General features: G+C 34.5%; 2 protein-coding genes and 1 pseudogene across 2 annotated transcripts; 2 read left to right on the forward strand and 1 right to left on the reverse strand.

Annotated features, from left to right (window-relative positions):
• The first annotated feature begins 1,316 nt into the window (after window positions 1-1,316).
• Window positions 1,317-2,052, forward strand: LOC116122959. Its single transcript, XM_031408763.1, has 2 exons — window positions 1,317-1,658; window positions 1,747-2,052. Exons 1-2 carry the CDS (start codon window positions 1,317-1,319, stop codon window positions 2,050-2,052), a joined length of 648 nt encoding a protein of 215 aa, XP_031264623.1.
• Window positions 2,053-3,058: 1,006 nt separating this feature from the next.
• On the forward strand, window positions 3,059-9,709 carry LOC116122961 (annotated as a pseudogene).
• A 5,156-nt stretch (window positions 9,710-14,865) lies between these two features.
• LOC116122962 (BTB/POZ and TAZ domain-containing protein 3-like) lies at window positions 14,866-17,704 on the reverse strand. The gene is made up of 4 exons (XM_031408764.1): window positions 17,573-17,704; window positions 16,041-16,428; window positions 15,648-15,778; window positions 14,866-15,253 (listed from the first exon to the last, which is right to left on the reverse strand). Exons 2-4 carry the CDS (start codon window positions 16,380-16,382, stop codon window positions 14,866-14,868), a joined length of 861 nt encoding a protein of 286 aa, XP_031264624.1. The 5' UTR covers window positions 16,383-16,428; window positions 17,573-17,704.
• Window positions 17,705-26,857: the final 9,153 nt, after the last annotated feature.

Genomic DNA, 26,857 nt, shown 5'->3' on the forward strand with positions numbered 1-26,857 from the left:
TTGTATTACGTTTAATTATTTCCTTAATTATCTCAATGAAAATTTTATTCTATTAAGAGAAAACTATTTAAAAGAGCCGTTTTGTTTTTAACAAGTTAAAATATGATATTTTTTAATTCGTTTAGTAGATAATACATTTCATCCATTTTTGTTCTAATTTTATCTCTGTATAATCTTCAATCTAGTAGCTCTGGCGCTAAAGTCCACGTGACTAGAATATTTTTTTTTTTTTTTTTTTTTAAGGGTGTGTTTGGTAAAGTATTTTGAGTAGTATTTTTGAAAAAGTTAAGTTAAAATTGTTATTACAAGAATAAGGTTTAAAAATTAACAAAAATACTCTTTATATTTGTTAATTTTAGCTAAACACCCCTACAATAAAACATTAAAAATTAATAAAAATACCTCTATCCATCCATTAAATGCTGACAGCCGACCACCACCTCAGGAGGGTCGTCGAAAGTCGGCTGCATGGCACACGATCGACTAAATCTAGTCGGTCGTGCGCCGATCTGACCTTTTCTGTTTTTCGGCCAGATCCACCATGAATTTGGCCGAAAAAGTCCATATTGGTGCACGATGGCCACATCTAGTTGGTCGTATGCCATTCTGACAGATTTCGGTCACCTTTTGACATTGGTGGCCGGTTGTCGGGAATATATGGATAGGTGGGGGTATTTTTATTAATTTATAAACTTTTATCGTGGGGGTGTTTAGTAAATTCCCAAACTTAGGGGGTAAAAAAGATATTTTGAGTTGAATAGAATATGAATAGATTTTGAGAATATTGAAACAAATATGTATTTTAGATAAGATAATATAGGAATCTACCAAACATACGGTAAATTATTCTCCAAATTAGTGTTAGACTTTAAATATCAAAATTTCTATAAACTAAAAAATAAAGAAATTAATTATATTTTATTAACAAAATTAAGAAATAAAATATATTGTTTAAAAAAAAAATAGTAAATGTATATAAGAGTTATTTTAATTTTCTAAAAAAAAGAAATGAAAAAAATGTAGAACATTAGACTTAAGAGTGGTTTACCTCGACTGTTAAAAGTGAAGAGGGTAAAAATTAAAAGAAATTGGATGAAGACTCTTCGTCTACTAAGCTCTCCGGGTTTTAGCTAAGCCTACTCATGGTCATACTAAATGGGGAATGTAAGGGGAGGTCGTTGAAAATTTCTACTAAGTATGGGGTGTTATTGTAAAATATGAAACCTTAAGGAGCTCAAAATGTGAACTCTAATAATAATAGAAACGCAACGGCTAGTAAAGTCTACTCTCGCCAACTCTGCTTTTTTCCCCAAATAATGCAAGCAGAGAAGCAGCAGCAGCCATGGAGAATCAACATTTACGCAAGATCCAAGAACTTCAATTTCAGATTCAAAGCGACAAGATCATTACCCTTTCCCTCCTGGAACTTCCATCGACTCTCCATTTTGTTTAGGATCCGGAGGTACTTCATCCTCCGAGTGAAATCAGAGTCTCCCGATCAACAACGACCAACTCTCAAATCTAGACTCCTCAGAGGTTTCGAAAGGTTTCGTGCTTGTCGGGCCAAGAAACGCTCTTTTGCTGCAAAACAAACCTTAAATCTTCAACCCCCAGAAACCAAATCCTCCATTAATCATTTGAGACGGTTAGCTCATGAGGTATGAATTTAATAAGCTTACCTTCTTTATTGTAATATACTATTCAATTGTTTATTTTGATTTTTTTTTTTTTTTTTGGTTTTTGTAGGAACCAGTTTATATAGGTTCTTTAGTTGTTGGGATTCTTGCATTTCTGTTTCGATCAACGTCTGTGAAAGTTATAAGCTTTGTTATTTTATTAAACTTGACCATGTTGCTGAAGAAACACGTTTGTGGAAGAAGATCCATGGCTGCTTTGGCTTTTCCAGTTCTTTCAACACTGGTTTTTTCAGTGGTGTTTCATCTCATTAGTTTCAGAGATTATGAGAATGCTGGAAATTATATTGCAGAATCTGTTTGGAGGGCGTGGAATTTTCTCTGTAAATCTTCTAGTAACTCATATGGATTACTGTAGATTTTAATTTAACAATAATTATTATTAACAACCAGTAGATTGGATTGAAAAGTTTGCTTTGCTTTATCTTGGCTAACAGTTAGATTCTACCCCTACTTTATATATGTAAAGTAATGTCCTATGTAATTATTTTATTTAACACTTTCCTTTTAATATGTCCTATCTTATTATTTTACAAGATATAATACATTATAAATTCCACTACGACAATTAGACCGTGCTTTTAGAAAAATTAATTAATAAAAAAGTAAAAAAAAAAAAAAAAAAAAAATCAATCTCTCACTCTTCTCTCAACAAAGCCTCTGTTTCATTTCTCATCAAGCAAAGCTTGATCAATTGCTTGATTCAAGCCATAAAGCTTGATTTTGGGTTTAATTGCATAATCACTTCACTTACTTCAAAAACTCTACTTTTACTCGCTAGAAACAGAAACTCTACCAGGTGATCTATTATAGTGTCTGCGTTGCCAAGTCCGTACGGTGATTCTTCAACAATTAGTAATGTAAAATCTTGTGCATTATGCTTTAAACTACCATCAGAGTTAGTTTTTGGGTTTGACCCAGTTGATAGTTAAGCTTTTTTTTTTCAATCAAGTTATGTATGATTCAGTGGAGTTCGATAGCGCCTAATTTTAATTGAATTGAATTGAATCTTGTTTTGGCTTGAGTTCAGTCGGTTCCGTTTATTTATTACTAAAGCTTTTGTGCTTTTGAAACAAAATATGATTAATGCCTTAACGCAGGTGTTTTGGTTTTGTTGATTTGTCTTTGTTTGGAGGTTGTGGATTTTGGTTTTGTTGATTATAATACAATATTACATGAAAGAAAGTAATGATATTACGTCGTCGCAGTAATTTCGCAGTATTTGGCGAATATTTGTCCTTTGTATACACTCTACTAGAGCTCCGTTTCATTTTCCAATTCAGCATATCGGAAATTTGCTCTTAATCTGTCACTATCAAACTTGTTGCTCCGAAATTTCTCTCAAACTCTGTCCTTCTACGAAAATGCCTCGCCGTCATGGTCGCCGGTTTGAATCACGGCCGGTGCAGCCGTCTCCGGTACCGGCTCAGTCATTTCAGCGCGGCGGAGGTGGTGATCGAGGAGGGAGAGGAAGTGGTGGAGGTGCACCTGGTCAAGGCGGTGACAGTAGAGGTTCGTATGCTGGTGCCGCTGACACATTAGTTCCGATACAGGCTCCTCCTCCTCCGGCATCTTCTTCGTCGGCGCCGGCGCCGGCTCCGTCTCATCTGCCTTTGTCTGTTCCTCCTTCTACTACTTCTCTGAGCCAGGAGCTGCAACAGCAGTTGACATTGGGGACCCAGTTCCGGCAGTGGGCCCTGTTTCGTCAAAGGACGTGAGTTTTCCGGCGAGGCCTGGGTTTGGGACACAAGGCTGGAAATGTGTTGTCAGGGCGAATCACTTCATGGTCCAAGTACTGATAAGATATCTATCATTATGATGTAATGAAAACTAAATTCACCATCATTAGTAGATGTTGATTTTTAATTTTATTTTCGATTTTTTATTATTATTTACCATATAGGTGACGATAACTCCTGAGTTATATCAAAAAATCAACAGAGATGTAATTGCTCAGTTGACTCGCATGTACCGTAAAGTCATTTGGGTCAACGAATTCTTGCCTATGATGGCCGAAAAAGCATTTTTACGGCAGGGGCTTTGCCCTTTGATTCAAGAAATTTATTGTGAAGTTAAGTGATAGATGGCAAGGGAACTCTTCTCGGTTGTCCAAGTAATGAATTATTGATTGTTGTCTCTGTTTTATGACTTTCTTCTCATGTTTTTTAATCTTGATGAATTTGTATTTCCAGGGAGGATCGCCATTTCTGGTGGGAATAAAGTTGTTGAAACTGATCTTGTACTCTACAACATTCTAGGGGTATGCATAGGGAGGCTCACAGACATTTACAAGCGCTTGATGTTGTACTTAGATCATCTCCTTCAGAGAAGTATATATCTGCATGGAACTTTATTGTTTCATTGTATTTTTCAAAGTTTATGATGCAGTAAAAGTTAATATGTTTTACTTAATCTTCGGAGAAAATATAGATGAATTTTGTGGTAGTTACTTGGTTGTCGGGGTCATTTTTCTATCCTTCTTTGGGGCCCAAAGGTGACCTTGGAGATGGTGTTGACTATTGGAAAGAACTTAGTCTCTCAGGCCAACCCAGATGGGATTATCACTTATATCGGTATGCTTTATTAGATACAGTTCTGATGCCTACACTTGTGTTTTTGTTATAATGTTGCTTCGTAATTTTTTATGCTTGATCTCGCAGACACTTCAGCACAATCTTTTTATGAGCCAATTCTAGTTACAGACTTTCTTGCCAAGTATTTAATTACAGAGAGCTATCAAGTCCACTATCTGATCAAGATCTATAAAGGTATTGGGCAGTGTGTATATGATGTCTGCTATATTTTTTCATTGCTTTTTAGGAGGTTCATGTATTTAATTTACTAGGTAATCTTTGCATATGTTAGACGTTCCTTATATTAGGAACTGGACTTGTACATTCTTGTAGTTCATTTTAAAATTATTAAATTATTGGTTGGTCTGTATAAGCAGTAATTATGGGGTTGGATTTAAATGTGGTGCAATAGTTATGTGTGTAGGCATAATTTAATAAAATAATAATCATATTAGTTCAATATATACTCCAAATTTAATCTAATGGACCAAAGAAGTTGAAAAATGTCTAGCTGTGTAGTTCTATTCTTATTTCTTCACTTGTTGGTAAGTAGGACTGAATGAGTTTCTTCTTCTTCTTCTATGTGATTTTTAAGGTGAAAAAAGCCTTGAAGGTCAAGGTATTACTTACTCATACTGAAGATGCCAAAAGCTACAAAATCACAGGGTATCTGTTCACCAATTAACCAATTAATGTAAGTTGTATGTGATTTACCCATTTATGATGATATAGAATATAATGTTATTATTTTTTATTTTTTTGTAGAGCTTGTGCATATTTGTAAATGGTACCGTGGAGGAAGGGCAGGGATTATTCTTGTTTCTTTTATTTTGTTTGTGGCAGCCTAATTTGAATCCTGCCCCAATAACTGAATATGAAAATTTCCAAAAAACTTGCCTTTAGCATTGACACTTTGCTTAAGAAAGCTTACTTCAGAAATGATGCCTGAAAAGCTTCTGTGTATGCTTTTACTGTGTCACAAGCTACTATAGTTGTTAACTCTGTACTCTGTGTTTTATAACTCTCTCAATTCTAATTATTAGTAGAAATTGTTTTATTAATTATTACTATGTTGATAACTAAATTATTTTAATTATATGTTTGACAAGCTACTATAGTTGTTAGCCTCTGACTTGTTGCAACCACAACCTTCACAATTCTAATTAGTGTTAGAATTTTTTTTGGTACTACGTTAGACTATATTGTTAGTTACAGAATTTTTACTTTTACGTCGTCACATTTCTGCATCATTAATTTTTAATAAATTGTTTTCTCTAGGTTTACTCTTCATGGCAAAGAGGAAAAATGTCGGTGGTTCAATATTTTCGTGAATACAGATTGGACTCAAATACACTTTTTTGCCTGCCCTTCAAGCTGGGAATGATGCAAATCCTATATATTTGCCCAGGAGGTTTTCCCCTTTCTTATTATATGGTCTTAATAGATTTTTGTGTTTATAACCATTTTTTTTTTACTTAGCCTGGCTATGTAATCTTTATTTTCAGATTATTAGGATAGTTGAAGAACAAAGATGCACAAGAAGCTAAATGAAAGACAATAACTGCCCGTTAAAGGCAACCTGTCAGCGTCCTTTTGATAGGGAGAATAGCATAAAGGAGGTAGAAATTCTTGAAGTCTTTTGTTTCCATTGTAGAGAATGTCCGATCTGATGATTAGTCTATGTTTTTTTTTCTTGTATTTTTCTAATTTTTTCTACCTGAGTGTCTATTTGTTTTGCAGATAGTGAGGAAAAACAATTACAATGGAGATCAATTTGCAAAGGATTTCGGGATTCAAGTGGTGCTGAACTTGCCCAGGTTGATGCTCGAGTCCTGCCTCCACCGATGGTAATTACTCTTTATGTGTTTCTCATGGGGGCAATGAATTCTCTCTAATTCATTTGGCCTAACGTCCTAGCCCATGTTTGCTGCAGCTTAATTATCATGAAAGCAGCCAAGAAGCGTGGTTTACTCCTGCATTAGGGCAGTGGAATATGATTAACAAGGTAAGGTACAGTTATCTGGCTCTGTGGAATAACATGAACAAGAGATTGTGCTATATATTTTCAATTAAGATTGTAATATTATGCACTGCTAGAGATGAAAGTTTCATTGCTGCATGTATAGAATTTTATTGTGGACTTGTTGCTTTTTACAACCGAGGTCCCTTGAATTGGGACTTCTTTCATCATACAACTTGAAATGCTACATAGATTTTTTAATTGTTTTAGTATTGATCCTGTTGCTAATAATTTTTATACTGAACTTGAAGGGCCTTTTGATTGATTTTTGCTACTTAGAATTTCTCTTGTTGTGTGTGCTTGTGAATGTCTCTACTTGATATGCCTTGTGATAAAGCTAATTTTTTATTTTCCACAATATTTGCATCTCAGTAAACTTGTGTAATTTTCTTTTGCAAAAATGGTCAATGGTGGCGGGTTAATTTTGGACATGTGTGACTTTTCCACACTTTGAACCGTGATTTGCCATTCCAATTTTGTGAGGAGTTGTGAATTGTGTATAGGAAGGAAGGGTATGTGTGTCTTTTCTATTGTCAGTCTTTGTTAGTGATTAGTGACATGCTTGCTTCAACTTGTTTTTTTTTTTTTTTTCTTGATTGTATTGTAGAATTCAACCGAACCCTGTAATTCCTATTCATTCGGCTAGCCCAACCAAATTGAGAAGGCTCTCAGAAATATTCACGGGCACTCTACAGCAAAATTGCGAGGAGTTGGCAGCAAGGGAAACAACTTCAGTTGTTAATTATTTTTTACCCGATGCTACTGGGTCATATGGTAAGTAACAGCTGCAAGTAAATTTTTTGACCACTGATTGTCATAATTAATTGGACCATTCTATCTGCAGGACACCATTAAGCGGATTTGTGAACAGAATTAGGTATTATCTCACAATGCTGTCAGCCCAGTCGGCTTCAAGACTCAGTAGCATATTTTGAAAATTTGGCCCTGAGAATCAATGAGGGTTTGTTCTACCCTGTTTTTGTGCTTTTTTTTGCTCTAATCGGTGGGATTTGTTTTTGTAACTCTCAATGAATACTGTGTTGCAAGAAAGAAATGAATTACAAGGGATAGGAAAGCAAGCCAGTGTGGGGAGTGAAATGTTTGATTGTATCTGTATAAAGTCATCTAATGATAGAGATAGATTGTGGGATTGAGATGGACCCTTTATAACTTCTTAAATTTACCCTGATAACATTTGTTTGATTTTGATGCTGTAGAATTTATGACAAACAAGTGCCAGTATTCCTGTGTTGAAGTTTTATTTTTTCTAAAAGTAAAGATTTAATTATTCTTTTGTTCAATGTAAAATTTACCAGGTTGGAGGTAGAAATACTGTGCTAAATGATGCTATTCGAAGAAGAATTCCTCATGTGCAGATCGCCCCACAATTATAATCGGTGGGATGTCAACCATCCAGAACCGTGCAAGGACTCTAGTCCTTCGATAGCAGCAGTATGTTCAATATACTTCTCCTTTTGCTTTAGAGTGATCAGTTTGTTGAAGGGTTGAATTGCTGTCAGGTTGTCGCTTCTATGTTGGCCAAAGGTAACCAAGTACAGAGCATCAGTGTCTGCTCAGACTCACCGTGAAGAATTATCCAGATCTTTATAGTTCCGTTCAGGATCCCAATGGGGATTATTCATGAGGAATGATCAGGTAATGAATTGATGTGGTAAATTTTGTGTAATATTTAGAGGGGAACTTATACTCTTGCTGTTTTTACAGGGAGCTATTAATTGCATTTAGAAGATCAACTGGACATAAACCTCATGGATTATTTTCTACCGGTAAAATTTGATAAACTTGATTTCAATCATTTGTTGTATATTTTATAGAACACAATATATGTGTAATTTGCATGGCAGTGGTGGTGTTAGTGAAGGCCAATTTAGTCAAGTCTTGCTTTATGAGATGTCCTGGCCATTTTTATAGAGCATCAATAATATGTTAATTTGCATGGCAGAGATGGTGTTTCTGAGGCCAATTTATCAAGTCTTGTTGTAAGATGACTGCCATTCGACAGGTAATATTGATATATTATTTTTTTTAGGATTAGGGTTATTCTCTTGTTGTGTATTAGTAATGATGGGAACATTGGTTCTAAAAGTTGGGGATTGATTGAGATGTGATTGATATGGGCATGCATGATAACGCAAATGTTGAAGTAAATACATTATGTTGGATATAATGTTGTTGTTTTTAATCTTTAGCTGAATGATATAATGAGTGTTCTTATGGTGTGGGTTTTATCCATTCTTGACAATACAACTGTTCTTTCCAGGCTTGTGGCTCATTGGAGGAGGGATATTTGCCTCCGGTTACGTTTGTTGTGGGGTGCAGAAAAGCATCATACCCACTTTTTCCTGGCAGACCATGGATCGTGATCTGACAGACAGAGTGGCATATTCAACCAGTTTTGTGCTCACTTCTGTGTTTTTCTTTTCCTAGATTTGTTGAGAATTAGTTTCCCTTTGTGGATATATTTTCTTCTATCCTGCTTTTAGGTACTGTTGTTGATACCAAATTGTCACCCTACCGAGTTCGATTTTTACCTCAACAGCCATGCTGTAACTCAGGTACATACTTTGTTTATGTGTTAAAATGTTAATTAATTTCCACAGGTCAACCTGCTTCTGTTATGATTCAGATTTGCTTAATGTATGTGAATGTTTTTTTTCTTTGAATAATCCTATTTGCGTTCTTTTTAATTAGGGAACTAGTCGGCCAACACACTATCATGTGTTATAGATGAGAATCGTTTCAATGCTGATGACTTGCAAAGGCTGCCAACAAATTATGTTACACGTAATATGTTTTCCTAATGACTGTATTATTAAAATAATTTGTTCTTTTTTATAATTAATTTGTGTTAATTCTCAACTCTTTTGAGGTTTTTTCAGGTATGCAAGGTGCACTCGATCAGTTTCCATTGGTATGACCCTGTGTACCTATGTTGTTTGTATTTATTATTTTCAATCTAACCCTAATTCATTTGTGTTGATTTACATATGCAGTACCTCCAGCTTATTATGCACGTTTAGTAGCTTTTCGCGCACGCTATTATATTAAAGGCTCTAACCGAAGTGGGAGCAAGGGCAAGGAGGCCGAGGACGCCAGGGGCACGAGGGAGTTCCGGCCACTTCCAATAATCAAGGATAACGTGAAAGACGTGATGTTTTATTGTTATAACTTTTGTTCTTGGAAAGGATTTAGCTTTTTGTTAAGGGTGTCTGCATCTGGAAAATTTGGGAAGGGAAACCATACTGATGTCTTTTTGATGAAACTTTGTTTGGTAGTGATTCTGGAAAAATATTTTATTTAGGCAGATTTTATACTCCTTGTAAATGCACACCCCTTCTATGCAAACAAATCCAGATGGGAACTCCAGTTCTTGTAAATGCACACACCCCTTCTAATTAAGATACCCAATTTGGTTATTATTCTCTTTGTTATGTCAGCAATTTCTATATCATTGGATTGTATTGAATTCATGCATAAAGTTTTTTATAAAAAAATCAAGTAAAATTATAAGTTAAAAGATTCTATCCCTAACAATAATAATAATAATAATGCATTTATACCAATGTTTTAATAACCAACTTGGGGTTCATCCCCGGCAAAGTTGCTGGGTCTAGGGTTGACCGGTTTAACCAATGTCAATAATTTTAAAATTCAGCAAATACACTCCTATAAATCACAGTTAAGTCCTTGAAGGTTTAAAATTTAGCAAATACACCCTAAATACAAATCGACCATCGACTGGTTGGCGGTGGCATTGTTTTAAAACCCAGCCTGGCCTGACCGATTCAACTGGGACCCAGGGCTTTTATCTGGTTGGATTACCTATTTCATTATTTACCAAAAACCCTAAAAATTGGGATGATGATCAGCAAACAATTGAAGGTCAGAATGTTGGGGCTTTTGAAGAGAAAGTGCCGGTGAGTAAAATGGTGGTGACAAAGTTGATTTCTAGTAAGTGAATTGACTAAAAATAGAAAAAAATAGGTGGCGACAACAATCAGCTTTTGTCGACGATTGGCGAGGTTAACAGGGGTGGCATGAGTGGGTTTTGGTCAAGAAGAAGAGAGGAGACACCAATGTCGGTGAGATCTAACTTGGAATGTCGACACCGATGTCAGTGAGATCTAGCCTAGAATGTCGATGTCGTGTCAATGAGATCTGACCGAAATCGGTTTGATTTCGGGAACCGATTTTGGCCAGATCTTGGGTAGATTTTATGGGGAATGGGCTAAAGGGATGATTGGGATTGCATTTGAGGTGTCATCGTCGCCAACCAGTCGACTGTCGATTTGTATATGAGGTGTGTTTGCTAAATTTCAAACTTGTAGAGACTTAATTATAATTTTCAAGGGTGTATTTGTTGAATTTTTAAATTTTTATCACCTGATCGGTCAAACCGATTAAACCGGTCAACCTAAGACCCGGTAACTTTGTCAAGTTTCACCTTGGGTTTGGTTTTAAAACATTGGGCAGCGGCGACAAACCAAATGCAATCCTAATCATCCATTAAACCTATACCCTAGAAAATTTACCCAAGATTTGGGCGAAATCAGCCGATTTCAACTAGATCTCACCACCGTTGACGTTGACAGCCCTCCCCATCATCACGAAAATACTTCCCTCAGCCTCTTGACAAAAATTCATCTCACCCCACTCTCGTTCACCTTGCCAATCGCCGACAAAAGCCACTAAAAATCAATTTTGTCGCCATCATTACACTCACCGACACTTTCTCTTCAAAAGCCCTAACATCCGGGTCTTTAATTGTTCATCAATCATCATCCCAAATTCTAGGGTTTTGGGTGAATAAGGAAATCGTTAACCCAGCCCGGTGAAGGTCCCAAGTCCCGGTTTAACCAGTCAGGCCGGGCCGGGCCGAGTTTTTAAAACACTGATTTATATAGAGGTGGGCATTTAGGACCAGACCCAAAAAGCTCACCCAAAAACCCTGAGGACCTGTCCTAAGGGGTCTGGTCCCAAAATCTGACCCAAATCGTGGAAGAAGGCCCAGGCCCGAGCCCAAACCTGTATTTTTTTTTTCAAAATGCCACCTGGAAAATTGCCAAAAACCCCTTTGTTATTTACAATAAATATGAGGACTAAATTGATATTTTACAAAAAAACAAAAAGACAAACAAAATAAAATATTGCTTTGGGTAGCCTGACCGTTGGATGCTTAATGCAATGGTCAGTTGACTGTTGGCAAGCAATTGGGGGGGGGCGGGGGGGGGGGGGGGGGGGGGGGGGGGGGTATTAGTCATGCCCCCCAAATGTCAACTATGAAAACCCCCGTATATTTACATTTTCTTCACAACAACTCAATCTATTCTCTTCTCTCAATCTCGCTACTCCAAATCTCAAATTCTCTTCAATTCAATTGATATGAATTTACATTTATTTCATTTATTCAATTTTTCATTTTCATTTCCTTATATTCATATTATTATTCAATTTCTTCATTTTAATTATTTATTATAAATTCATAATGGATTCTTGGACTTATGCATTTGGAGGATCATCCCCAAATCAATATTACGTTTTATCCACCGAAGAAATAGAAGGGTTTAATCCATTTTCACCCTTTCAAGAGGCAACAACTCTAATTCCACAACCACAAACGGTCGGGACTGGGTCCAACCAAATGCAAGCAAGTTGCGACTCCATAGCCTGACCGTTAAAGAGGGTCGTGTCTGGGGTATGACACTTCTTCACCAAATCGAAATGGCTAAGCTAAATGGGTTGGGGGAAGAGACATGTGGGGAATGCAATTTTTGTTCAATCGTTATTGGCGCTGGGAACAGGACTTCAACAATGCGGCAACACTTGGAGAAGAAGCACCCCCAACAAATGCAGTAGTCCTATTAGTCCGGTTCAGGTTCAGGTTCAAGTATCGCACTAGGTAGGCAAATTTAAACTCAACTTAATTTTAATCCACAATTCTCAACTCTCTCAACATAAAATTACAAGCACTCACAGCACCAAAGGAAATAGCAAAATTCATATGTGCTACTCCAAATGTCAACTATGAAAACCCCCTTATATTTCACATTTTCTTCACAACTCAACTCTCAATCTATTCTCTTCTCTCAATCTCGCTACTCCAAATCTCAAATTCTCATCAATTCAATTTATATTTACATTTACATTTATTCATATTATTCAATTTTTTTCCATTTTTCAATTTCATCTATTATTCATATTATTATTCAATTTCTTCGTTTTAATTATTTATTATTTTATTATAAATTCATAATGGATTTTGAACTTATGCATTCAGAGGATCATCCCCAAATCAATATTACATTTATCCACCGAAGAAATGGAAGGGTTTAATCCATTTTCACCCTTTCAAGAGGCAACAACTCCAATTCCACAACCACAAACGGTCAGGACTGGGTCCAACCAAATGCAAGCAAGTTGCGACTCCATAGCCTGACCGTTAAAGAAGGTCGTGTCCGGGGTATGACACTTCTTCACCAAATCGAAATGGCTAAGCTAAATGGGTTGGGGGAAGAGACATGTGGGGAATGCAATTTTTGTTCAACTGTTATTGGCGTTGGGAACAAGACTTCAACGTTGCAGCAACACTTGGAGAAGAAGCACCCCCAACAAATGCAGTAGTTCTGTTAGTTCGGTTCAGGTTCAAGTACCGCACTAGGTAGGCAAATTTAAACTCAACTTAATTTTAATCCACAATTCTCAACTCTCTCAACATGGAATTACAATGCACTCACGGCATGAGAGGAAATAGCAAAATTCATATGTGCTACGGACTCTTCTATTTCTTTATCTGAAAATCCTTATTTTGTTCAAATGATTAAAACTGCTTTTGTCCAACATTTATCCTTTTTTTTTTTTTTTTATTTAAAATGTTTTTAAAAATCTTTTTTTTTAAATTAAAAAATCAACTTAAAAATGAATTTCAAAATTTTAACAATATATCTATCGCACTTACTTCAGATATATGAGCTGCTAGATCAAAAACAAATTTTTTGAGTGTCACAACACATTATCTAGATCATGGTTGGCATTTACAACAAAAATTGAGAGGTTTTAACGCATTATACGAAAAACATAGTGCTGAAACTATTTATTTTACAATTATTGAAGTTTTGCAAGAATATTTATTATTTGAGAGAGTTATGGCACTAACGCTTAATAATGCAGATGCTAATACCTTGGCAATTTCTTTATTTGAAAAGAGATTGGATTCGCATGGTGAAGACAATTTTTTTCACTGAAGATGTGCTTGTCACATCATCGATTTGATTGTTAAAGCAGGTTTAAAAGTTATACATTCGAGGATTGTAAGGGTGAGCATGGCTATCGGATTCATCGCTGGTAGCAATTCAAGATGGACTAAATTTCACAAATATTGTCGCCAAGAGGATCTGCCGATTCAACCAAAGAAGTTATGTACAGACATGCTTGTTCATTGGAACTCTACATACCTAATGTTGGAAAAAGCTATACCAACTGCAATACAAATTATAGAGTTTGTCAATCGAAAGAACTATCCGGAGGAAGTCGTCAACAAATCCGATTGGACAATTTCTGAACTATTTTTTTTGTTTCTTAAAGTTTTTTACGATTTCACTAATCTATTAAGTGGTATTTATTATCCTATTACTTATGTAGCATTAAATGTTTTATTCGAATTTCTACAACTTTTGCTACATATAGATATAATGAAGATTTGCGCGACATTGTTGTTGCAATGAAAAAAATACCAGAAATATTGGTTAGATATTCCATTCTTATATGAATTAGGTTTTATTGTAGATGCTAGATTTAAATCAAGCGTATTTAATTGTATGTCCTACATGACCACGAAGGAGAAGTGTAAGATGAATGTGCTACAATGGTGGAACCACAATGCAAGTCAATTCCCTATAATAGCCCAAATGGCATATGACATTTTATTTGTGCCAGTTTCGACAATTACATCTGAGTCAACATTCTCAATTAGTGGCTGCATTGTTGAAGAGATAAGATGTGCTTTAACCAATGAAATGATTGAAGTCATAACATGTTTATGGGATTGGACTCATGCGGATATAATAGATCAACAGCACCCTGAAGATCCCGAACTACTCAATCTCTTCAGAAACATAGATTTGGAAAATGTAAATATTATTGATGATGAAAATTAATAATTTAATTGTTTATTTGTGAAGTGTGATTATGTGAATATTATATTTATGTTAAAACTTAAAATTAAAGTATTATTATCTCTTTAAAGTTTAAATTAAAAACACCTTAAATTTATAACCAATTAAAAATTTACAAATTACCAATAAAAATTAGATTAAACCCCATATATAATTTTGATTAAGTCCCTAAATAAATAAATAAAATATAAGGGGGTAAATGAAATTATTTAGGTCAGTCTTAGGGACCGGTCCGGTCCCTAATATTTTTCATGGGCCTGAGACCGATCCCAAGCCCATGAAAGACTAGTCCCAATCGGGCCCAGACCTGAGCCCGGTTGGGTCCGGTCCTTGCCCACCTTTAGATTTATACAACTATTAAAGAAAGATTCTAATTCTATAAATTTTTAAGTGTTATTTGTTGAATTAGAAATTATGAAGTGCCATCTTCTTCCATGACTAGAAGAGCTTCTTCTACTTGCCACTTGTGAAGCTAAAAATTTTGTTCTAAGACTCGAACAACTTCTTTCAACTTTTGAAGCTAATAATTCCGGAGACTCTAATAGAACAAGAAGTTCGGAATTGTTCATCTCTAGAACCATGCGAACACATATGAAGAAGAGCCTTGGTGCATCACAACTCCTTGCCAACTGAAGCACATCTATAACATTTTCTTTAGTTAGCCAGCCATGCTCCAGAATGTATACACAAACTCTTTTCAGTTGTGGAACCAAGTAGCAGTGAGATAAAACCAACAAAGGGAGAACAAACTTCTTCAACTCATCCTCTTCATAGCTGCATTATGATAAGGATAAACACTATTATGGTATTATGGATGAAATGAAGAAAAAGAACTTAAAGCCAACTTGCTCTGCAAAATCTGAATCTAACTCTTGAAAACCTAATTTAAGGCAGTAACTATTCCAAACGGAACCAGACAATAATATTCACTTCGCTAATGAGGAGATTGTGAATAAAATTTCAAGTAAATAGATTAATGTAATAACTATATGACTCTCAGTAGAATATTGTATTAGAACAGAAACACACTAATGGACTTCTAGTACCATTCAAAATAATGAAAAAAACAGAGGGTAAATAACATAATAATAATTTCTACCAGAGATATATCACCACTTTAGGTATTTAAAAAGGAAAAAAAGATACAAAAAGCATGTCTTCAACATACCTTGATGAATAGAGAAAACGAATGAATGCATAGACTGCTTCATTAGGTATACCAGGAATTTTAATACATCTTATACCATTTCTTACTTTTGCCAGTTGCAGAATATTTCCTAGCACTGGTGAGGCAATGCTTTGCACATAATAGTAGTTCTAACTTTAGCAATTGGTATACGATGAAGTAGAAACAGGTGGCCTCGAAGCCTCATTTATAAACAAACTGCCAAAATGATGCACAAACGCCAATAACAAAAACAAGCCAACATTTTATGAACCCAAGGAACAATCTAACTTCTATTACTTATTTTAAGTGAAAATCCTTTAAAACACAAAAGCAGAGGAGAGAACGGCAAAATTGTGGTAACTCTTATTTAGTGCAAATCAAAGTTCAACTCACCAGAACACTCGAATGAGCTGGAATACATGATTTATCCTCTGTAATAATATAAACATCTGCCCCATAGCCTTCCTTAAAAAGATTATCCCATATATTTTTTGTTTCCTTTGGGACCAAGCTACAATCTACAAGTCTCTTGGGATATTTTGTTTTTGTACAAGCTTTATCAGGGAGCGGAGGTGGTTTAGGAGTACTACAGTTATAAGAAACAGAGGAGGTAGGAGCTTCCAGCACATGTAAAACTTTGGCTGTATTCCCCTCCTCCATGTGTGTATCGAACGACCCACAAAAGGATTCACCAGAGTATGAAATCCATGGAGAAGAAATATCTGGTGAAGCCATCAACTACTAAGGTGTGTACAATCAAAATACAATCTCAACAGAAGATCTGCAATAAAAAAATATAAGGAGGTAAATGAAATTACTTAGGTCGGTCCTAGGGACAGGTCCGATCCCTAATATTTTTCATGGGCCTGAGACTGATCCCAAGCCCATGAAAGACTAGTCCCAACTGGGCTCAGACCCGGGCCCAATTGGGTCCAGTTTTTGCCCACCTTTAGATTTATACAACTATTGAAGAAGGATTCTAATTCTAGAAATTTTTAAATGTTATTTGTTGAATTAGAAATTATGAAGTGCCCTCTTCTTCCATGACTAGAAGAGCTTCTTCTACCTGCCACTTGTGAAGCTAAAAATTCTACTTTAAGACTCGAATAGCTTCTTCCAACTTTTGAAGCTAATAATTCCGGAGACTCTAATAGAACAAGAAGTTTGGAATTGTTCATCTCTAGAAGCATTTCTATTATCTTCGAAGAATCCTTTACAAAAAAAAAAAAAATGATTCTGTAATAGAATAAATAAATTACTTTGTGCAAATGAAGATAAAAGAAATGATCGTTTAATGCTATTTATACCTTGATTTTCTTCACAAGTGGTAAAAGTCTTTCCCCTAGGATATCCTTTCTTTTATTGGGTGAAGCTGCAGCAAGCAAACTGCTTATATCTTCCGATAAGCGCGATTCATTTGTGATCATNCAAACATAACATCAAAACTTCTTCCAAAAGTAAAGTCAACTTATATTCATAAACAAATAAGAAACTTATCGCCACCAAACATGTTCAGAATCTTCACCAACTTGAAGTCATCCAAGCCTATATATATATATATATATTCCTAAATACATCTGAACCTGTATCATAACATCAAAACTTCTTCGCAAAGAAAGTCAAGTAGTCAACTACCATTCATAAATAAACAAAAAACTTAACACAATCGAACATGGTCAGAATCAATACCAACTTGAAGTCATCCAAATCATCATAAATATATTCCTCAACTTCCATCATACCACCAAAGCATCTTCCCAGAAGCAAAGTCAACATATACCCATAAACAAACAAGAAACTTAACACAATCAAAGCATTAAAAATATAGGCTTCAAACAACTCTCAACTTGCTTCTTAATACAACAACTACAACTTTTATCCATAAATAAAACAAGAAACTTTAACAGAATCAAACCAATACCAACTTCAAGTAATCCATTCACCAATTCATCAAAAACCCATGAACCAGAACCACAAACCCATATTAAATGCAGCAATAAATAGGTGAAATTAATTAAAAATTAAAACATGAAATCTAACAACTGCCCACTTCACATAAATGAATTTAAACATAAAAAAAGTGCATACACCTGCAAAAGCTTTCGACTTTATTAATACCCATTTATTATATTCATTACATAACACGTGTTTCGTAACAACTGATCATGAAAAGTCTCAAATTATATAACATTAACATTAAAAAATCAAAATTTGATAAAGCAAATTACCTGTGAATAAAACTGCAAATCTTCGAATTAAAAAATATATATTGAATTCGAGAGTTGCAGAATCTATGGAGTTAATGAGCTGAAAAACCTGAAACAGAAAATTAAATATTTGAAAAATAAAAAATTAGATTTTGATAAAATTTATCGGAAATTTTCGTGGGATTCTATGAATTTAATTAGAAATTTTGATAAAAGCTTTACCTTGAATAATAAGAGAAAATAAGTAATTAAATAGAGTGAAATTAATGGAGAATGAGCTGTTTTTATAGAGACTGAGGGAGGAGGAGAGAGAAATGGCGTTTTGAGGAAGTGGCGGGCGGCAGAATGAACAGAAGGGCGGGTTGGAGTCTGGTATTATTATGGTAATGGTGCTGGGATGGTTTTCGTTACTGTTGCTCGTATTTTTTTTTGTGAGATGAGATTTATGGGGGTGAGGTTTCACGATAAATTCAAACAATATTTTAGGAAATAAAGTCAAATTTTACTTTACTTTTAATATTTCTTTTTTTGTTTACGGCTATTGTGCACATCTCAATTAATCTTTAAAATCTATTAAATACCCTATAAACTCAATCGATTAGATAAGTCATAAATATGATACATTATCATTTGGTGGGATTCGAATACAAGATCTCTAGGTAACCTAAGATCTTGTCATCCGCCTACAACTAAGTGGTTAATTTTTTCTTTTTTGGGGATCAGAATGTTTAGACTAATTTACGCGTACCTCAATTAATCTTTAGGATCTATGAAACACCCTACAAACTCACCGACAGGCAAGCTTTCGTGCACCTTTACTTTCAATATTGCTTCTGATATATTTGAGGTATTTTGACCCGTGGTGTTGGATTTTTTTATTTTTTTAATTTGTATCTCATTCGGAAAAGTCCATAATGCAACATCTCAATCTCAAATTCCTATCAACTCAATTTTTGGAGAGCTAGAAACAAAATCATTGGTCAAATTTTCATAATGGATTTCTTAATTGATTCCTTGATTTTCAATTTGGACCTCTTATACCATTTCAAAAACCTACTTCAAATTCAACTCATTACATTATTTAATTTGGAATTTTGTGTATTTTGTCAAGTTCTTGATTTGAATAAAAGTAAAGTGGAATTTAATTTGGGTATTATTATGTGGTTATATTACCATCAAAATTAAAATTCTCATTAATTGTTCGGCAACTTTTGTTAGAATTTGGGTGTTTTAGTTTCTTTTGACTACATGATTAGGTACATGTTGCTTTGTAAAACAAGCAAATGCTAGTAAAATCTGGTTTAAGTTGGTACAAAGTCAATTTTTTAAGTTATAAAACTAAAATCAGAGGCAAACGATAAAACAACAGTATGATGTGGTATCAATTCCAACCAATTATGAGTTATATATGAGATTTTATGATTTTTTTTTTTTTTTAAATGAAAACAAGATTGTTTATGTAATATTGGTTATAGTGATTCCCTTTGAAGCAAATATTGTTTTCCAGCCTTTTACAATCAATTATTTAGACAAATTTTAATTACACATACTAATTTCATAATATATATAACGCCCTTTTATAAATTTATGATATTAATTTATTAAGTTTATAATTAGTCTGAGATTGTTATTCAACTAAGTGTTTGTGATTTGCACATGATTTACTAGGAATGATATAATTTTATTCTTGAGGTTTGGTATAAATATAATCTAGTCTTGTAGAATTTTTAGTTAGTTTTGGTCCCTAAAGTTTGTAAAATCATAGATCAAAACTCAAAATGTTACTAATAGTAGACCTGGCAAAACGGATAGTTACCGCGGTGGACTCATACTGTTAAAAAATATAAGGTACGCGTTTGAAAATTTGGACTCTTTTTTCGACTTGTACTGCTGATTGACCCTTTTTTTTTTTTTTTTCAGATGGGCTGAGTATACTCGGGTTCCCGTAAAAAATAATAATAATAACCCTAATTCCTAAAATTCTATTCTCCAAATCTCTTCTTCGACAGTCGCTTTTCTCTTTTTGCACCAAATCTGCCTTGTCCGATATGGTCCTGCGTACGCCTCGAAACGAGTCTACTCGCGTGTTGTTGCTCGTTGGAAGTCTCACTTCTTTTGGTCGATATCCATGAGCCAATATGTTTTCCAATTGCGCCACACGCGACAGATATAGAGTGATGTGATCGTCTGGGTGCTACAAGCCCCTTGCTCGCCGGATGAATCACCCGAGCCTCGTGCCTTCGCCTTTCCCCTGGGGTGTCACCACAACCATTGACGAAGGGCTGTTGCGTTGCAAGATTTCACGATTTTCCCACTACCCAGATGGGTCGTCCAGGTTAGGCTTTGTTGTGGGTTGTCCCTTGCTTTTTGTGGTGCTGTTGTGATGCCTAATGGCAGCTATGGTCCCCAGAGGAGGGTCTAGCTGATTTGCAATGGATGTAGGGTGTGTGTTGAATTTGAAATGAATTGTGAGGAGTTGTTGTGGGGATGTGATTGTAACAAAGAAAATTGATGTGGAACAGTAAGAGAACCTGTAGGTCCACCTGTACGAGTTCAATATTTTTAGCCCATTTAGAATAATCTTTTGGGCTCGTACCCATGGACCTGTACCTGTTGGACCAACCCATCCGTTTTGCTAGGTTTACAACCAATAGGGATTAAATTGTTACTATCAAAAAATTAAACTAAAGTTTATTTAAGTAAAACCTTGGGACGAAATGTATATACTCGAGTTTCTCGTGGTATCGAGTGAAAGTGAGAACGAATTTATCACGATATGATAATATGATAACAACATAAAAGAAAAAGAGAAAAGGTGAAGAGACCTCACAAACAAAAAGCGGACCACCTCGTAGCTGCAAGACAAATCCAGCGGTCGAAACGGGCAAGCAATGGGAGAGCAACACGTGGACAAGTTGATAGAAGAGAGAGAAATAAAAAGTAGGGCGGGCGGGCGGCTGATATGAGTCATACATATAATAACGCAGGAAGACAGCGAGGACGTCGTTTTTAGAAATATTTTTCAATGAAAATGAAAAAGAGTGATTGTTAAGATTAATGGGCCCACGTTTGAGTCACCGGCCCACTGACATTCCCCGACCATTCTCTTGTGTTATTTATTTATATATATGGATTTTTTTAATTTTTATTTATTTATTGTATGAGGTGGCAAAGTCCTGAGTCCTTCCAATCCCATGATTTCTAAAATTTCTCTTTCATAAATTCTTACGAATTTCATTGATTTCTTGAAGAATGGTAAGTGAAAATTTGGAATTTTATGAAATATTACATCATTCAATCAATATATTGTTTAGTTATAAAGAGTATTATCACTTAAAAGGCCTTTAGGTCATTTCGGCCAAAATCGATAAATTTAGACAATGCTTCTGAAAGAGGCTAATTGATGATCACTAATTATCCAAGGTTTGAACTACTACTCGTGCAAGAAAGCAAGACGATGCTTTGAAGAACGAGGTCCTGAGGATCTATGGATTTTTGACAGAGCTATCTGTGCTTCCCAACCTTAATCACCTTCACATTTCTTTCTCATGCATTAGTTAATGAATGAGTGATATAAATTCATGTGAAATATATTGATCTATGTGATGTGAAATAAATTTGGTGTAATTTTTTAAAGGTATAATTTGATAAAGTTTAATTTAACTAAATTTTCTTTTATTTTGATTTTATAAAATTTGTGTTATGTAATCGAGAATATTGGTTTAACTAAAAATTTATTTATCAATAAAATATTTAGTTTTCTTTTATTTCTTTTGATGTGAGTGTGACATCGATGTTTTGAAAGTTACATGCTACTTTCTTCTTTTCAAATTTCTATATTTATGATTTGTCATATTATTCATCTTCCATGAATACGATTGCTTATATATGAATGGAATTGTTAAAAAATAAGTAGAACGTTTCTAATAATTTCGTAATTAAGTTTTCGATTGAAGTATAAGTGTCGATAGACATTGAAATCGAATCTCAATCACATCAAAGTCGAGAGGAGTTACATACTTAATTTAGTTTGAAAAACAAGATTTAATAAAATAAGTTAATAATATACATCAAAGTTTCAATAAAAAATTCCAATCAATTTGTGAACAGTATATGATTTGATTAAGACAATTATATACGAGATAAGACCTTAAATAATAACTTGTGATAGTACCATTCAAAGTTGGGTGGGGCCTGGGACATCACATTGGGCCTAAATTTTCTTAGTATCACTATATTGGTCACGCCGAGTGTACGTTGCTATCAACATATACTAGATATATAATATGGTTGAAGAGGAAATGGCAAGTCAAAATGTTCAAATTCATTGACTTATCGAAGGTGCAAGGCAAGTCTTGAAGCTCCAGCAATGGCAGCCCTGGAAGATCAGTGGCTGGAGTGAAGAAAGGGGACCTTCAATGTTCCATTGTACACATATAATAAAAGCAAGCAATAGACAAAGCTTGTGAAACAATAGCAATCAATAGGATGTGTGGAGCCTTTGTGTTTGTGATTGACACCAAAAGAAAACGGTAGGTATAGCTAGTCCATGAACAACCATCGCACTAAATCTGATGATGCTATATGTGAATCGCTGGAAACATGTGAAGTGTATAAATATTAATAATGAAAGTGTCGTTAGGGTACTGGAGTAGGCTGCTCTCTTTTGAATGGGAATCCATTTTCTATCCTCCGTTTCACCCCCATTTTTTTTTTTTTTTTTTTTTGAAATATCAAAAATTTGTAACCCCACCTAGAAGTTGGATATGGTTTATACTTTTTTAACTTTGATGGATTGTCTGCCTATAGCGACCATATATGGGCTTAGGTCGAGTTAGATTCGAGTAAGCTCAATGGGGTTAGGGTTTTATTATGATTTGTTAATGGTGAAAAACCTAATGTATGAAAAGAATAGAGAGTGAGAGTGAGCTACCATGTACTGTACATAGTTTGATACTCAATAATTTTCTGTTTAAATGTTGGACGTAGTTCTTAATTAGAACGAACCAGAATAAATCATTGTTTGTTATTATTTTATACTTTACTGTGACGTGTTTGTCTTTCGTTTTCAAATAGAGCGCCATTATCACGACACACTTTACTAGTTCTCACAATTCTGATCATGATAGAGATTGCTAGTCCACCACCAGACTGTGACCAATGATATTCGTTAATAATGTTTTAATTAAATTCATGCTCTCAGAACTTGAATCGATCAATCAGTGGGTTCCTCGTTAGGGCTGGGGACTAGTCTTTTTTATTAAATTTATTTATTGAAGTGTTTAATTAATGGGTTCGTGTTCTATCTATCGAAATTTATGTAAATATGATGTTATGATAATTTCCATATAATTAAGCATATCTCCAAGATTTTTCATTTTGTATTATTTTAAGGAGAAGCCATTATTTTACCAAGCCTTTCTGCGGACACCATTATGAACATAATTGAATGTGAGTTAATTGCATTTACCCTAATGGGTTTAGGTTCACTAGACCAAGTCTTGCAGTTAAAACTATAGTATATACCCCCTAATTGTTTAGCCAATAAACAGTTTAGGAGTAGAATTTGGAATTTTAAAATCGAAACAATATAAAATTGAAAAATCTTTCAAATTAACTAATTATGTAGACGTTCGTTCAATTCAAGGGGGATAAATCTAACTATAATTAACTAAAATTGACTGCGCCATTTAATTGACTTGTGTATGTTTTAGCTTTTTGAGCAAATAAACGATACCTAAAATTCAAATTTGGCCCTTCTACGAGACAACCAACGTAAAATGTTATTTATTTAGTATAAACAATTTAAGGGATATATTATAACTTATCCAATAGAGTAAACGACATGTTCCAACCCAAGGTTTTCTGAAATGGAAATATTCTTACCCCTTGTTTCATTTATTCCAAATTCCCACCGTTAATTAAACATCGTCAATGACTATTCAACTAAGAGTGAGAATTTGGAAAATAGACTTGGGCGTTTTATCAAGTAGGTGGTGGAAGTGACTTTAGGCTTCGATTTCCGATGAACGGAAAGTCAGAAATGGCCAAAAAACATACCCACACAAACTATAACACAAGGAAAGTATGTTGGTGTAGTTCGATGACGTCGGTTGCTCTTCAATCGAACAAAAAACGACTAAGAAGATACCTAAAATCAGAAGTTGGCAAGTGTGGGAGTAGCCAGAAAAGTGAGTGATGACAACAAGTGGGGGTATGAGTTTTGTATAAGAGGTCGTGAAGAGTCCAACGGTGGTCTTGAAAGTTATTTTGGAGTTCGATCTTCGAAAAAAGCTAAAATCCAGCAGCTTGGACGATGCTAATGTGAGTTGCTTCTTACTAACATGAGTCCACTTTCAACCCAAAGGAATTATTGATTTGAGGTGGCAAGCCTGAGTCCTTTTCCAATCCATTCGATATTCTAAAGATTTCTCTTTCATAAATTCTTATCGAATTTCATTGATTTCTTGAAGAATGGTAAGTGAAAATTTGGAATTTTATGAAATATTACATCATTCAAACACATATTTGTTTAGTTATAAAGAGTCATCACTTTAAAGGCCTAGGTCATTTCGGCCAAAAAATCGATAAATTTAACACTACTCTAGAATGAGGCTAATTGATGATCACTAGATTATCCAGGTTGAACTACTACTCGTGCAAGAAAGCAAGACGATGCTTTGAGAACGAGGTCCTGAGGATCTATGGATTTTTGACAGAGCATCTGTGCTTTCCCAACCTTAATCACCCTTCACATTTTCTCATGATTAGTTAATGAACTGAGTGATATATATTCATGTGGTATATATCATTGATTCTATGTGATGTGAAATAAATTTGAGTAGTGATAATTTTTAAGGTATAATTTGATAAAGTTTAATTTAACTAAATTTCTTTTTATATTTGATTTTATAAAATTTTTGTTATGTAATCGAGAATATTGGTTTAACTAAAAATTTATTTATCAATAAAATATTTAGATTCTTTTATTTCTTTGATGTGATGTGACACGATGTTTTTTGAAAGTTACATGCTACCTTTCTCTTTTCAAATTTCTAATTTATGATTTGTCATATTTATTCATTCTCCATGAATACGATCTGCTTATATATGAATGGAATTGTTTAAAAAATAAGTAGAACGTTTCTAATAAATTCGAAATTAAGTTTTCGATTGAAGTATAAGTGGTGATAGACATTGAAATCGAATCTCAATCACATCAAAGTCGAGAGGACGTTACATTAAATTTATGTTGAAAAACAAAGATTTTACTAAAATAAATTAATAATTATACATCAAAGTTTCAATAAAAAATTCCAATCAATTTTGTGAACAGTTATGATTTGATTAAGACAATATATATCGTAGCTGACCTTAAATAACTTGTGATAGTCCATTCAAGTGGGTGGGGCCTGGGACATCCACAATTTGGGCCTAAATTTTCTCTAGTATCACTATATTTGGTCACGCCGAGTGTACTTTGCTATCAACATATACTATGATATATAAATATATTGGTTGAAGAGGAAATGGCAAGTCATAAATGTTCAAATTCATTGACTTCGAAGGTGCAAGGCAAGTCTTGAAGCTCCAGCAATGGCAGCCCTGGAAGATCAGTGGCTGAGTTGAAGAAATGGGGACCTTCAATTGTCCATGTACACATATTAAAAAGCAAGCAATAGCACAAAGTTGTGAAACAATATGCAATCAATGGAGTGTGGGAGCCTTTGTGTTGTGATCTTGACACCAAAAGAACGGTAGGTTATGCTAGTCCATGAACAACCATCGCACTATACATCTGATGATGCTATATATGTGAATCGCTTGAAACATGTGAAGTGTATAACTTATAATAATGAAAGTGTCGTTAGGGTACTGGAGTAGGCTGCTCTCTTTGAATGGGAATCCATTTTCTATCCTCCGTTTCACCCCCATTTTTTTTTTTTTTTTTTTTTGAAATATCAAAAATTTGTAACCCCCCTAGAATGTTGGATATGGTTTTATATTTCTTAACTTGATGGATTGTCTGCCTATAGCGACTCATATATGGGCTTAGGTGAGTTAGATTCGAGTAAGCTCAATGGGGTTAGGGTTTTATTATGTATTTGTTGTAATGGTGAAAAACCTAATGTATGAAAAGAATAGAGAGTGAGAGTGAGCTACCATTGTATGTTACATAGTTTTGATACTCAATAAAATTTTCTGTTTAAATGTTGGAAGTAGTTCCTAATTAGAACGAACCCGAATAAATATTGTGTTCTGTTATTATTTTATACTTTACTTGTGACGTGTTTGTCTTTCGTTTTCAACATAGAGCGCCATTATCACGACACACTCTAGTTCTCACAATTCTGATCATGATAGAGATTGCCTGTCCATCCCACCGACTGTGAACACCCTACAAACTCACCGACAGGCAAGCTTTCGTGCACCTTTACTTTCAATATTGCTTCTGATATATTTGAGGTATTTTGACCCGTGGTGTTGGATTTTTTTATTTTTTTAATTTGTATCTCATTCGGAAAAGTCCATAATGCAACATCTCAATCTCAAATTCCTATCAACTCAATTTTTGGAGAGCTAGAAACAAAATCATTGGTCAAATTTTCATAATGGATTTCTTAATTGATTCCTTGATTTTCAATTTGGACCTCTTATACCATTTCAAAAACCTACTTCAAATTCAACTCATTACATTATTTAATTTGGAATTTTGTGTATTTTGTCGAGTTCTTGATTCGAATAAAAGTAAAGTGGAATTTAATTTGGGTATTATTATGTGGTTATATTACCATCAAAATTGAAATTCTCATTAATTGTTTGGCAACTTTTGTTAGAATTTGGGTGTTTTAGTTTCTTTTGACTACATGATTAGGTACATGTTGCTTTGATAACAAGCAAATGCTAGTAAAATCTGGTTTAAGTTGGTACAAAGTCAATTTTTTAAGGATTATAAAACTAAAATCAGAGGCAAACGATAAAACAACAGTATGATGTGGTATC

The sequence above is a fragment of the Pistacia vera genome, unplaced genomic scaffold (assembly GCF_008641045.1).
Source record: "Pistacia vera cultivar Batoury unplaced genomic scaffold, PisVer_v2 Contig139, whole genome shotgun sequence".
Classification (NCBI taxonomy): domain Eukaryota; kingdom Viridiplantae; phylum Streptophyta; class Magnoliopsida; order Sapindales; family Anacardiaceae; genus Pistacia; species Pistacia vera.